This window comes from Psittacula echo (genome assembly GCF_963264785.1).
Source record: "Psittacula echo genome assembly, chromosome: 2".
Classification (NCBI taxonomy): Eukaryota; Metazoa; Chordata; class Aves; order Psittaciformes; family Psittacidae; genus Psittacula; species Psittacula echo.
Window position 1 is genome coordinate 39,573,940 of NC_137737.1, and position 13,426 is coordinate 39,587,365.

At 39.1% G+C, this 13,426-nt stretch overlaps 1 protein-coding gene across 1 annotated transcript in view; it reads left to right on the forward strand.

The window, feature by feature from the left end:
- Positions 1 to 5,119: 5,119 nt before the first annotated feature.
- The window catches only part of MALRD1 (MAM and LDL receptor class A domain containing 1), a gene marked incomplete at both ends in the record, with an annotated part of 263,139 nt that continues 254,832 nt past the window's right edge, over positions 5,120 to 13,426 (forward strand). The window contains one exon of the mRNA XM_080609618.1: positions 5,120 to 5,198. Coding sequence (XP_080465744.1) covers positions 5,120 to 5,198 — 79 coding nt within the window. The remainder of the gene's footprint in view (positions 5,199 to 13,426) is intronic.

Sequence of the window (13,426 nt, forward strand, 5' to 3'; positions counted from 1 at the left end):
AATCATCCATGTCTATCAGGCCCTGGGAAACCAGTTCCATCAAACTAAACACAAAATTAAGCTCTAAATTGGGGCCTAGTTGGATGTTGCTGGCAGGTTTTGACTTTTTTTTTTTTCTTCTTAAAAAAATCCAGTGAAAATATATTTCTACAGCTGTTGATTACACTGTCAGAACTTAATTTATCACCAGAGAGCGGACGTTTCCTCTTCAATTGCCATCTTCAAAACCTCCTCAGATTTCATACGCTAGAAAAGGAGGTACCATACTGTATTTGATGCAAACTACCAGTTTTTAGCTTCCTGAAAGACAGGTTCCTGGTCTGACTGGTAAGGGGCTTGTGTCTACGAGGGCAAGAAGTTTTAGCAAAGAGGTTTGTCAGTTTGGCTTCCCCTTCTGTCCAAGCTTTTCTCAGTGCTTAAGGCCTGAGGTGATCAGAAAAAGGCTGGGATTTTCCAGGCTGATATACAGTGAACAGGTTGGCTGCCTCCAAACTGTCTGTCTAGACTTTTGTAGATAGTATTCCCTCAGTATGGCCTGGTTTTCCTTCTGGGAAGGATTTTATAACACTGGCAGTATAGTTTTCCTATCAGTGATCCATTTGCTGGAGGGGAAATGGATCATGTGCAAGGACAAACCTAAAAATTACATCTAATTACTGTCAATACCTCCTGTACCTGTATCCAGCCGGCTGCAGGACCTGGTTTTATTCTAACACTTGTTCTCATTTCCTGATGATCTTTCTGCATTAGGTTTCAAGTTGACCTCTTTGATTTGGAGTTATTTATTCAGAATTCTTCGGGTTACATTTAGAAATGAAGCCCCTAATTTTATCTGAGTCATTGGTTCACATTTATTACATATTTTTCAGCCAGCCACACTACAGATCTGCACTGGTAGGTTTGTACCAGAAACTTTTGTGCTACCTACTTTCTCAGTATATTCACCTATTGCTGCAAACGTTGCATTTGGGCCACCAGGGGCTGAAATTCACTAGTATCCGTCAGTTGCTGTTTGCTTGTCTTGCATGAAACTAGTCAGCTATGTCAAAGCTGTCCAGAGCTTATGCATCAGAAACGACAACAGCCAAAAACTAGTACGTTGCTGGCAACAGCCTCAGCAGAAAAACATGGGTATTGAAGAGCAATAAAGTCTGAAATAAACTGATAAAAATCTAGAGGAGCTCTGACACTTTAAGTCTTTTGAGAATCCTGCTTTAGGGATATTGCTAGCTTCTTGTTCCCACATGTAAAGTGGCAATCACCATGGTAGCTGGGTATAATCTGTTTCTTGGGAAGGTCTTGATACTTTTTCTAACTCCTTTTGTTAATTGAAAACTTCCATTATTAAAACATAGTTTTAAAGAAAGCTTGTGTAGGTACATATTTCCAGACCAGTCTGAACTTACTACTAGTTTCATTTCAAATACTAGGGTATTTTATGATGTTGTTATTAGATTTTTAATTTTTTTTTAAGTTTAATTGCCATTAATTAGTTTTTTCTTCTAATCGTAGTAGAATATTGAAGAAGGACTCTAATGTGTGGTCTGCATTTACCATGTATATGGAAAATAACAAACTGCTTGTTATAAATTAATTCCTATCTGTTTGTGAAACATTATACTGGACTTCTACCTCCTCTGCAACTGTAACTTTACATGCTATTAAGCTATACAACTATTGTTTGATGAGTTACCTCATTTCTACATAATTCATGCTAAAAATGTAATTTTCCTGCAGTGATGGATGTCCAATCATTAATTTATTGTGTATTGGGAATTTGCTATCCAAACTAGAATTTTGATATGGATTAAATCAGTTAGTACCCATTTACCCATCTTTGAAGATTAACTGTTTAGGGTTGAGCTCTGACTATTATCAAGGAACCATCTTTTGATGTTGATTACTATCGGGTTTCTGACTTTGTCTCCTATAAAAGTTACACTGAAATTGCTTCACTATTATCTGGATTCTTTAGATTTTCTTAATTGCAGTCAGTGAGGCTTTTGGCCTTATAAAGACAAACAGAAGTCTCGTTAATCAGTAGAGTTTTACAGGGAATAGGAATGTGCTCAATTTCAGTGTTAGGTACCGCATCTCGAAAATTTTAAGTTAATCTACAATTTTGTGCACTGATGGAAATCTCCACTCATTTTTTGTGTGAAAGGGCTCACAGAATAGGTCTGAATGACTTATATGGAAGCGGTCAAAGATAAAAATGTGAAAATATTTTATTATTCTTGACCCTTTTGTGTAAGCCAGTATATGTGATATTTGCTATTCCTAGTCACAGGCCATAGCCTTCATGACAATTTTATAGTGCAAGGTCTCAGGATTCATCAAGGTTTGTCTTGTCATGTTTCAGCTTGTTTTAACATTTTTCTACTTGCCAAGTCACTGTAGCCTAGCCCATATTAGTGCATGCTCTACAGCAAAAGTCTGAGAAATATATGTAGTCCGTGAAAAAAAGACAGCTCTATTTCAGCTGAGGAAGCTGGAGGCATTGGATGGCTTCCATGATGATATGTCCACCATATTTGAAAAATCATGGCAGTCAGGTGAAGTTCCCAACGACTGGAAGAAGGATAATATAACCCCCATTTTCAAGAAGGGGAAAATGGATGACCAAGGGAATTACAGACCAGTCAGTCTCACCTCTGTGCCTGGCAAAATCTTGCAGCAGATTCTCCTGGAAGACATGCTAAGGCACATGAAAAACAAGGAGGTGGTTGGTGACAGCCAGCATGGCTTCACTAAGGGGAAATCCTGCCTGACCAAATTGGCGGCCTTTTATGATGGGGCTACAGAACTGATGGACAGGGGTAAAGCAGTTGATGTCATCTACCTGGACTTGTGCAAAGCGTTCGACACTGTCCCACACGACATCCTTGTCTCTAAATTGGAGAGACATCAATTTGACCACTGTGTGGACAAAGAACTGGCTGAATGGCTGCATGCAAAGAGTTGTGGTCAATGGGTCAGTGTCCAGCTGGAGACCAGTAACGAGTGGTGTCCCTCAGGGATCGGTGTTGGGACCGGTCTTGTTCAACATCTTTGTTGTTGACATGGACAGTGGGATTGAGTGCGCCCTCAGCAAGTTTGCCGATGACACCAAGCTGTGTGGTTCGGTTGATACGCTGGAGGGAAGGGATGCCATCCAGAGGGACCTCGACACGCTTGTGAGGTGGGCTGATGCCAACCTTATGAAGTTTAACCATGCCAAGTGCAAGGTCTTACACCTGGGTCGGAGCAATCCCAGGCACGGCTCCAGGTTGGGCAGAGAAAAGATTCAGAGCAGCCCTGCAGAGAAGGACTAGGGGGTGTTGGTCGATGAGAAAATGAACATGAGCCGGCTTCAGTGTGCGCTTGCAGCCCAGAAAGCCAACCATATCCTGGGCTGCATCAAAAGGAGCGTGACCAGCAGGTCAAAGGAGGTGATCCTGCCCCTCTACTCTGCTCTCATGAGACCTCACTTGGAGTATTGTGTGCAGTTCTGGTGTCCTCAACAAAAAAGGACATGGACCTGTTGGAACAAGTCCAGAGGAGGACCACAATGATGATCAGGGGATTGGAGCACCTCCTGCATTAAGCTAGGCTGAGAAAGTTGAGGCTGTTCAGCCTGGAGAAGAGAAGGCTGCTTGGAGATCTTGTAGCAGCCTTCCAGTATCTGAAGAGGGCTATAGGGATGCTGGGGATGGATTATTCATTAGGGACTGTAGTGATAGGACAAGGGGTAACGGGTTCAAACTTAAACAGGAGAAGTTTAGATTGGATATAAGGAAGAAATTCTTTACTGAGAGGGTGGTGAGGCACTGGAATGGGTTGCCCAGGGAAGCTGTGAATGCTCCGTCCCTGACAGTGTTCAAGGCCAGGTTGGACAGAGGCTTGGGTGACATGGTTTAGTGTGAGGTGTCCCTGCCCATGGCAGGGGTGTTGGAAGTAGATGATCTTAAGGTTGGAAAAACCCTAACTATTCTATGATTCTATGACTTTCAAACTTCACCTGGGAACTAATATTCCCCCATTTTTCTTGAGGGAGATTGAATATACTGATGTTAGGACTCAGAGAACTAGAGGTAAACACAACAGGAAGAAAACGGCTAGACACCTGGAAGGTCCTGTGGGTCATGTACGTCTGCAGGATCTATGAGGATTTTCTTAGAAAATTTGGACTATTGTGGTGCTCCAGAGACCCTTTTGTATTTGTCTCAAACCAGCTCAAGAGATAGGAACTAATGGCTTACTACCACTTGGGCAAAAGGCAGGGGGCAGAGCAGGGAATCCACCAAACTGGAGGATGCTTTCCTGTGTTGCCCTGAGGCAGTGAAGATTAACTGCCAAGGCGACAAATTGCCCGGGGACAGTACTACAGGCACTGTGGTGCTTACTAAGACTCAAAGCTAACTGGGTGTGGGGCTCATCACATACACCTGAAAAAGAGTCTCCACCTGAGGGAGGAGTCCAAGAAAGCATGACCCTAAAGAGCATGACTCTATAAAAAGGCAGCTGTCGGCCAGTTATGTGGTGTATTTTTTCATTCTGGGTTTCTGCATGGTGAGTGATAACGGCAACTGCCACTAAATGAAAAGATTTAAACTGAAAGAATTTCCATTTGCTGACTGAGAAGGTGTCACTGGACCTATGGGGTAGTAAGCCTGATTCTCTGTTCTACTTCATGTCTTTTATGAGAATACAAACCTGCTGAGACTGAGACTTTTGTTTTTCCTGACACAGTTTTAAGGGATGTTTACAATGAAATTAATTGTTGTTTTATTTTTTAACCTCTGGAGCACCTGTGGTTTCTTCTGTGAATCGTGCAGAATATTGTAAAAGATCACCTTTCTCTGCACCTGCGGAGTGGCACAGGACAACTATTAAAACAGAAATTGAACCATTTAAAATTCCTAGTCCCATATTTCTATATTTTCCTACTATGTTTGCAAGATTTTGAGTGTAATAGTTTCATATATTTAAGTTTTAAATAATTTGATACTAAAATACAGCTATTGGATGGGGTGGAACAATTCTAGGTCACGTTGGTGTGGAGGACCTCTAAACGTTTATCAATTTAGGGAAATTTTTGGCCAAATTTAGAATTTCTCAAGACTCAAATTTTTCCCGAATGCTTGATACCATTCAGCTGAAATCTCCATTAGAGTTGCTTAATGGAGATGCAGCTTATATAGTTGAAAAAGTTACATGTAGGTATTAGTCCACTCAGAATTGTCTTTTTGATGTGGTAAATACCTAATTCATAGCAGCTGTCTAGAATTTTAAATCAATAAGGAAAAACAATAAAAGTCTGTTGCCATCTTTGAAATAACCTGTCATTTATAGCCATTCTTTTTAAACTTTGTAATTCAACAGAAACATCCTACAAGTCTGATAAGGACTGAAAACTATTGCTGCTTGATGGTAGGCAATATATAACTGTGAAAAACAGCAACTATTCTAAACTGTGGAAACACTGGATGATGTAAAACCTCAATCACACCTTTGTCAGCTGTAGTCTGACAATGTGTGGTGCATCTCATAAAGGAGTGGATGGGATGAGAAAGCATTTCTTTTTATCTTGGGTTTTGATATACTGCAATTGCATTCAAGACAACTCTGGAGCTATTTTTGCTTGCTGGAGGAGAACAACCCCCATGGTGGTAGATCCTTGCCATGGCAGCTGCTCTGGCATTGGTTCTCTGACACTTCAAGCTTTTACAAGAAAAGAAAATCTATCCGTTTTCTATACAGCTTGTAGATAAAACCATGATGCTTTTTCCAAGACATCAGCTGAAAGCTGTTTGCTTTAATGAAGGTAGTGGATTACCTGATTAATCACCTGGGGGGAAGCAATGGGCTGGGTAAGAACTGTAGGGGGAAGGTAGGAAATCAGGAAGATTTGGAGGCTACGTTCTAAAATAAAGTATTTAGGAGTTTCAGGCTGTGAATGGGATTTAGCCATTTTTCCAGTAATTGGTGGGATTTATGTATTTCTTTTAGCTGTCTGAGGCTCATTCAGCCTGTGAACTCCACACACTTTCTTAGAAATAATCAGAATCTCTGGGGTACTGCTTTGTATGACTGGGATATGGGAATAGTGGCACAGTGGTGGTTTTGATTAATTCCCTATCTGGGGTGGTACAGAAATATCATTTGGAGAAGTTTCAAGGACCCTCTGAGCAATATCTACAGCTGCTGCTCTAAGAGTTATTATGATAGTGGAACAATTAATGTGTCTTAGTGGCAGCCTATTTAGGAAGAGCACATGAGGCAGTTTTGTTTGTTTGTTTTGCTTTTTTGTTTCTTTGCTTAACCCACTGATGATCTTTCACTGTAAGAAAAATACTCAAAATACAAAGCAATGTTAACAAGATGTTAGAACTAGTAAGTAAAGTTCTAACCTTCTGATGATTGATGAGAATGTGTTACGTTTTCAAGCGAGTTAACTATTGCATCTAGACTGAGATTCATATTAATTTAGCTTAGATTTTATGATTAGATATATCACTAAATATTTTTAAAAAATGTGGAGATTTTTGTTGCGATGGTAGAATACAAAATAATAAAAATAACTGGCATATTTCCTCCTGTTCTGTGAAATGTGAAATTGCTTTAAGTATTGCATAGCTCAGACTGAAAAGTTGTTACTTTAAATAAAATTTCTAATGTTACCTGTGTTAATTTAAGAAGCATAACTAAGAATTTTAAACTTGGGGCAAAGCTGCTTATTGCAACACCACACAGTGACCCTGTGGTTTATTTTAATTTTTTCCAAATGAAGCACATACTCTGAATTTTACACTATTTCATTGTGTTAAGCTTCTCTCATTAATCTCTCAATTGCTTTAATTCCTGAGACTTTTCCAAAACCATGAGTGTGTCTTTTTTGCATAAAGTTCAACATGGTATTAATTGCACTAAACGTAAGTTTTGAAGGACCTATTTTCTGTGGAAAATGTCACATTTTCAATTACTTTTCAGCTCTGATTTTGATAGTATCCCTCTCACTTTTAGCAAAATATTATTTCTTTGATTATCAAGATATTCCCCTTATATTAAAGGTTGACTTACAAGTGGTGAAGTTACTTGGGTCTATTAGTTTCTGTTTAGTCTTATTTATCAGGAGGCATCACAGCAATACAGAAATTTTCAGACCATTTATCTGTTTACAGATGAGGAAATTGAGGTAAATGGGAGTTTTGATCAAGAAAGTTTTGTAGTAACATGCTTCTTGTATCTTTTTGTAGAGATAAAATCTAGTATGTGAGAAGCAAGCATGACTGTTGAGAAACCCTCAGGACCAGTGTCATGCCAGAGATGTCTTTAAGCCAGATTCAAAAATATGGGAGAACCTAGTGAATAGATTTATTCATTTCCAATCTAGCTACTAATGTATATGCTCTGTTGAGACTCCATCTAGGTCTTAACAGCCTAATTTCAAGCTCTTGGGCACATGGGCGTGTTTCAGGACTAGGGATAAATATTGCTGAAGTTGCAATGCTGGGTTGTGTTGATTCTTGCTCTGGTTATGGGAGGTAAGCCCATGGAGATTGTTTTCTTCCAGATTTTCCCTGATCTTGCCTTTTTTTAACTAATGTTATCTGCTAACAGACATAAACAGGCAGGCAGACCATGGGAAGGATTTGCTTGCCTTCACTTGCACACCTTGAAGTGATGCCAGAGTAAGCTTCAGACATCTCTGAAGGAGTTGTTTCACTCAGAGATAGATGTCTTTGGGTGACTTGCCCTGGGAAAGTGTTTGTCTGCCTCTACTACCTGCAAAGTCTTTGGTTGTTGGCTCAGCCTGTAGCAACCAAGGTTAGGATAGATGAATCATCAAATGTATACAGTTGAGATGAATGGCAGAACTGTTTAGTTTGGTTCCAGTTTAATTTTTAATATATTTTCTCTCCAAACTTTGCAAGAAAGCTAGATCTATTTATATTTCTTACGGGTAAGGGGAAGACCGCTCTTGTTAGGAGAGCGTGAAGCATGCTTAGCACAAGAGCATTTTTGCTTCAGCAAGGGGTGCACTATTGAAAGGAAGGTCCCAACTATTCCTGCACAGTTTGACCTAAAGGAGAGCAGGCAGCCATGGAGAGTATGAAATGGATACTTTTGCATGAGACTAGAGCAGAGAATGAGCTCCAGGAGCACACCTAATACATCTTGATGGGTGTTTTGGGTCCACTGGATGAGGCTGGAGCTAATTTGAGTCAAGCACCTTGTGAAATGCATTTAGTCTTATGATGTAAAAATGCATGTTACATAATGGGGCCCAGCCCCATGAGTTTTACTCCATAGCTCTGCATTTGTGCTACTTTATAAATTAGTTACTGCTGAAGAGGGCTTAGTGGAGCAGGGAGCTGCCTACAGCAGAAAACAGAACCAAAATGCTTGGCATAATAATGTGATGGAAGAAAGAATTTCCTATTGACTTGGAAAAGACTCTGGAAGCAGTATGTGCTGAAATCTATTGGAAGTTTTTGGACTGGAAAGTAAATGCTGAAAAAATAATTATGCTGCTGTTGCTCCAATCCTCTGAAGAAGCATATAGCACGTAGGAGGTCAAATTTCATTTTTTCCTAATCAGAGATACTTCATGCCAATTTATAGTTTTGCCTTCTGCAAGGATATTGCTTTATGGATTAGGAGTACTTCCCCCTCTTACTTCGGGGATTGAGGGAGAAAAGGACAGTTCTACTGAGCTTTAACAGTTCAGAATTGAAATATTTTCTCCAAACTCTAGGTGCTAAGAAATATTTAGCATAGGGTTCACATGGGGATCAGTCTTTTCTGTCTCCCACTGATTATTTTATTTACTTTCTCTTCTATCAGCACCTGTTATCTCTTCTTAAATGTGCTATGGTCTGTCATTACAAAGATAGAAACTATGCAACCAAAAATTTTCCGTGTTACCTTGTTTCAGCCTGTAATGATCTAGGACTGTGACCTGATCTTTCCATCACTAGTTGTAACTGTGGTGTTCATGCTGTACACTGAAGGATATATGAGACTTGATTTTGACCTCTTCATTATTTTTAGTAATTTCTTTTAGCAAATGGAAACGGGTGTTAAGAACACTTACACGGAATACTAATCAAATTTATTAATATCTTAGTCCTCTTTCAAGTTAACTTGAATTAGTATCACTTAAGTGGAAGCAGATGATATGCAGTCATTGCCTTCCACTTCAAAGTAAAGAATTCTGTCAATTCTTGTTTAAAATCTGATCAATTTGGAGTACTGCAATTGCTTGACTTTCCACTTTGCAGACATCGTTTAGTTCCAATTTGAGAGTTGAAAGCTAGAATGATTTTATGATAACACAGATAGCATATTTTTGGGAAGGAGCTTTCAAAATGAAGCTTTGGTTGAATAGTTGTGAATACTGCAAAGGTACAATTTGAATGTTTTTCTCAATACTTGTATAAAATTGTTCTTGCATAAATTTGGAGGATTGTTTGTATTAAAATTAATGGTGTTTACTAAAACTGTACAATAGGAGAAAATAAGATATGACAACAATATAGAATAGAGAGGGTTAGAATGCACCTTAAGATCCTTTAGTTCCAGCCCCCCTGCCATGGGCAGGGACACATCACACTAAACCATGTCACTCAAGACTCCATTCATCCTGGCCTTGAACACTGCCAGGGATGGAGCATTTACTACTTCCTTGGGCAACCTCTTCCAGTGCCTCTCTACTCTCACAGTTAACAGCTTCTCTCTTATATCTAATCTAAACTTCCCCTGTTTAAATTTGATCCTATTGCCCCTTGACCTATCACTTTAGTCCCTGATGAACGGTCCCTCTCTGGCATCCCTGTAGGCCCCCTTCAGACACTGGAAGGCTGCTATGACGTCTCCACTCAGCCTTCTCTTCTCCAGGCTGAACAGCCTCAACTTTCTCAGCCTGTCTTCATACGGGAGGTGCTCCAGTCCCCTGATCATCCTTGTGGCCCTCCTCTGGACTTGTTCCAACAGTTCCATGTCCTCCTTATGTTGAGGACACCAGAACTGCACACAATACTCCAAGTGAGGTCTCATGAGAGCAGAGTAGAGGGGCATGATCACCTCCTTTGACCTGCTGGTCATGCTCCTCTTGATGTAGCCCAGGATACGGTTGGCTTTCTGGGCTGTGGGCACACACTGAAGCCTGCTCATGTTCAGTTTCTTGTCAACCAACACCCCCAAGTCCTTCTCCACTGGGCAAAAATAGGTTAAAAATACATACACTGATGCTGTAATGCTCGCTACTCTGATTACATACAAAAATGTTATAATATTGTCATTAAAAGGTTGGATTAAATTTGATAAAATTTTTATTTCTCTGAAGATGGTTTCTATTCTGTAATACTTTCCCTGAAAAAGTTAGTAGTGGCACCGTAATTTGAACACTGTTTTTTTGATGGGGAAACTAATCTCATTTGTTGAGTTATTTCCTCTGTTTCATGTGTTGATAACTGGCTCTATAAAAACTTAACTGAGAATTACTGACTGCAATCCATTTTCTGCTTAAGCAGATAACTTTCTGTTGATGTGAAAAATAGAATTAAAAGTGCAAAACTTCTCTGGCTGTGTTTCAGAGCCTGTTTGGACTTCTTCATAGGCTTATCTTTTAAAAAAATCTTAAATTAAGTGTCTAAAACTTTTTCAATAAACTCGCTTAAGTGAAAAGGATGAGCGAACAGTCTTTTTTCATTTACAGCAAATTTATTTTGTATTGGCTTAAATGATATTAATTAGGCTAAACCAGATAAATCCAGCCTTGATGTAAATTCAAGCACGTTTTTAACTTTTTTTCCCCCTTTTGAGAACTGCTTGTTTGCTAAATTAACTTTCAAAACAGATAAAGTGCCTGAATCTGCTTGTTCTCCTCTTAGTCTTTAGTTTCTCTGCAGGATTTCTCTGTCACTTTCAAAAAACCCCTTTGATAACTGCCTATGCTTATGCTTTTCTGACATCCCGCATCTTTTTACTGCTTTATACATCTTAATTCTCTCTCTCTGCTCCTCCTTTTCTAGATCCTGATTCTGCTTTCAGGGTGCCTGTGATTCAGTACTTGAAGTGTTTGTTCTTTAGATTTTACCCTGCAAGTCTTTTTGTTTCTTGACCATCTTTTTGTCTACATGTTTCTCAGAGCTATGAAAATCTGGTGGTGGTGGTGTTAGTTGACAAGAGGGCTGACTTGCTGCACTTGTTGAGCTCTCCCTACTTGTACGTAGCCACACACTTGCAAAAAAGATACCTTTTCTTTGATTTTGCACTTTTTGTTAGATCTTCAATGAAATATTTTTTGGGTTTTGGTTTTGGGTATGAATTGTGTTGGGGTTTTTTGTTTGTTTTTTGTTTGTGTGTTGGTTTGTTGTTTTTTTTTTTTACCCCTCCTTTCCCCCCCACAATCCTTGGATAACACCCCAAATGCTTTCTGAGTATTTGAAGACTTTTTAGAATATTTCCACTTATAACAAATCTTATGGTGATCCTGAATTGTTTTGGGTTGTGCAATTTTTTGTTATTAAGGTTTTAGAGCATAATAGAAATGGATACCAGTTTCTGCTAAAGATTACCCTCTTACAGAGCTTGTATACAAATTTTATGCTACAGACAGAGCAGGAGAACAACTTAGAATGTTGCAGAAGTTTTAATAAAATGGGAGAAAGCTGAAAGACACGGAAATGTCATTGTGATGTACAACAGTGTGAGGAGGAGTTTTAGAAGATTTAAGGAAAAACAATAAGATGAAATATCATATGTTGGAGAAAATAGGAAAAAAGCAGCTGAATAGCCCAAAATAGTTAAGCCTTTACAAATGTAGTAATATGATATATGGAATAGTAGTTTGGGGTTTTTTTGTGTAAGATTTTAATCTAAGCTATATTTATAGAAAGGAAGCAAACAATTCAATGGTATGAGTTCTTGATGAACTCTGAGATATACACATATATATATTTATGTGTGTGTATATCAATGAACTCTTAATCAATTTATTAGTAGCGCTGCTTTTCTTCAGGAATTTTTCCAATCAGGTCTATGGCCTGAGGATGTTAAAATGATGACCGTAGAATGATAGTGCTGAAAAAGGTGTAGTTGAACAAAATGAGCTGGAAAATGCTTTCTAGGCAGAAGTGATACCTTTATACAATAAACATATGTCTGCCTCTGGTGCTGCAGATAATAGGAAGTTGCATCAGACCTTGAACTGTGAGCCTTAGACGATGTTGGAGTAGCAGTCTCTGTACCCTGAGAAGACATTTCTTAGATTAGAAAATATGGATCTGCAATGATGGATATGCTTCCAGGCATAGGTTGTCTCTGTAGATACTACACCACTGTTTCCTTGTCAGCACCTTGTTTTAATTCTGCTCATCAGGGCTAATGGCCAAATTGGAGGTAGATGCAGTGCTGTTTGTGTTACAGATATTTGATCTTGGGAACTTATAGGTGAGGAAATCTCTGTTGGCATCAGTTACATATTACAAGCTGCCACTTGGGCAACTACATGATTCTTTTAGTAAGTCATACAACTTTGTCACAAAAGCAGTTAGACATATTTTCATTCCACTATTCCTATTCAAGGTGTGCCAGTCTTGCATTCTTGTCAGCCTATTTTTGTCTAGTTTTTGCAGTCATTACCCTTGGGCTAATACCATCCTTTAACTTTTGTAATCATCTGTTCACTTTCCTACTATGTTTCCTTCCCCTGGGAACTATTAAGGTACTTCATTAATATCATTTTGCTGTTTTCTTGTGTTGTTAGACTGAACGAAGCAAGTTGATCTAATCTCTCACAAGGTTGACATTTTTGACTGACTTAGTATCTCTCCCCCACTCCTCCTCAGTTTAGAGAACATCAGTGTAATCAGTTTATCCATGTAAAAGCTTTGTCAGAACTGCTGTGTTTCAGTGAAACACACTTGAGAAATTCTAAGTTGATTTTTATCAAAGGGATTGTAAATCAGTGTGCTGACTTCTGTCTCTTGCACTGATAGGCTTTTTTTTGTAAGAGAATGTTTTAGTAATGTCCACCTCTTCTGGGTGAGCCCTGACTGGTTTACCATATAATGCACTGTAAATATTTACACAGTGTGAATCTTCTTGACAGCTTAATAAGGAACTACTCTGTCACCTGACTACACACTTAGATGTGCTATTTCAGAACTAGTCATTATTATACAGACTGGGGGGGGGGTGGGTAGGATTGGCAAATAAACTTGGACAGAGACTATGTTGGCAGAATAATGTATTTGGGTTGGTATTGATGGAAGTTTCCCTTAACTGTGGATTCTTGGAATGGGTGGCAAATCATTATTTTGAGCGTGCTCATGTGTATGATCTTACTAATCACTGTTCATAAGAATTCAGATACCTAGGTATCTCGGCATCTCTCTCTTCCTGCCCTCTCCCAGCCCCCCTTTCCTGAACTTGGGAA